Below are 1,263 nucleotides of genomic sequence, written 5' to 3'. Positions count from 1 at the left end.
ATGGAATTCTCCCCAATCCTCGCTCTGTTCGTCACCCTCCTTATCACCCTCCACTGTGTCATGTCATGGTGGAGACAGCGCAGACGTTACAGGTGGCTGCCTCCTGGACCCACCCCGCTGCCTTTCCTGGGCACCCCGAAGTATATGGATCAGCACACTGCCGATAAGAACTACACCATGGTAAGTGACCTCTGAGGGATGTAGACCGAAGCATAATGAGCAATGAATGCCAACCAGCTCGGGAGAAAGTCTAACAAGTGGTTGTGAGATGTTTGTTTCCTGCACCTGATGACAAATAAAACCACACAACCACCTTTCATGCCAAGTCAGGTGGCGTTACCACAACATGAACATGTTAACCTGGACTCGAAAGAAAGTGGGAGGGAGGGGGTTGCAGAGTCCCTCTAAAAAAGTATAGTTTGGGGGCTCCATACAAAACATTATTACTGGGGATGTTCAGATACCAGTGCAGAGAGATACTTGCCAACTACCATGATTGAATAGGTTGCAGATGGGACCGGGCTCTGGCGCTCCACCACTGTCCTGAAATCATTAGTCTGTATTGTTTTAGAAAAACTGTCACATGACACTAAACAAAAATGTATCAGTACTTGTATCTGTGAGGACTTGGACAAGTATCAGTACTTGTCCAAGTCCTCACAGATACAAGTACTGATACATTTTTGTTTAGTGTCATGTGACAAGTATCAGTACTTGTACTTGAAAAAATGGTATCGGTGCATCCCTTATACAGGTGAAACTCGAGTAATTAGAATATGGTGCAAAAGTAATTGCAGTAAGTGCTGCAAAAGGGGCCCAAACCAAGTATTTAGTACATATGCATGCTTATACTATGTAATGAGTCTATCTCATATATTAGTTTCACCTTTTAAGTTGCATTAGTGAAATAAATGAACTTTGCACAATATTCTAATTATTCGAGTTTCACCTGTATATACTTATAGAAAGAAATCATACATCAAAACAGAGATGTACAAATCTCAGGAGCCCGGTATGCAGGGCCGAATTACCCACAAGGCCAACCAAGGCCCGGCCTCGGGGCAGCAGGGAGTAGAGGGGCAGCAGGGGTGTGGAATTTCTATCTCCAGATGCCTGGGACATGCAGTTCTGAGCAACGGGTGTGTAGTTGTTTTCTACATCTAGCCCTGCTTTGGCCAAGCATTGCTAAATGTATAGCAGGGAAGCTGCCGCTTGTTTTGTATGCAGCCTACAGGTCTGCCACTCTCCATGGGGGGTGGGGTG

At 45.4% G+C, this 1,263-nt stretch overlaps 1 protein-coding gene across 1 annotated transcript in view; it reads left to right on the top strand.

The window, feature by feature from the left end:
• Nucleotides 1–1,263, top strand: part of LOC108791972 (cytochrome P450 2C3-like) — a 20,792-nt gene continuing 19,529 nt past the window's right edge. Inside the window, exon 1 of the mRNA XM_018562622.1 lies at nt 1–180. Coding sequence (XP_018418124.1) covers nt 1–180 — 180 coding nt within the window. The remainder of the gene's footprint in view (nt 181–1,263) is intronic.

Source organism: Nanorana parkeri, unplaced genomic scaffold (genome assembly GCF_000935625.1).
Source record: "Nanorana parkeri isolate BGI_ZX_2015 unplaced genomic scaffold, ASM93562v1 scaffold588, whole genome shotgun sequence".
Taxonomy (NCBI): domain Eukaryota; kingdom Metazoa; phylum Chordata; class Amphibia; order Anura; family Dicroglossidae; genus Nanorana; species Nanorana parkeri.
Note: the sequence above shows the minus strand (reverse complement) of the source record. Positions and strands in the feature narration are given on the sequence as shown.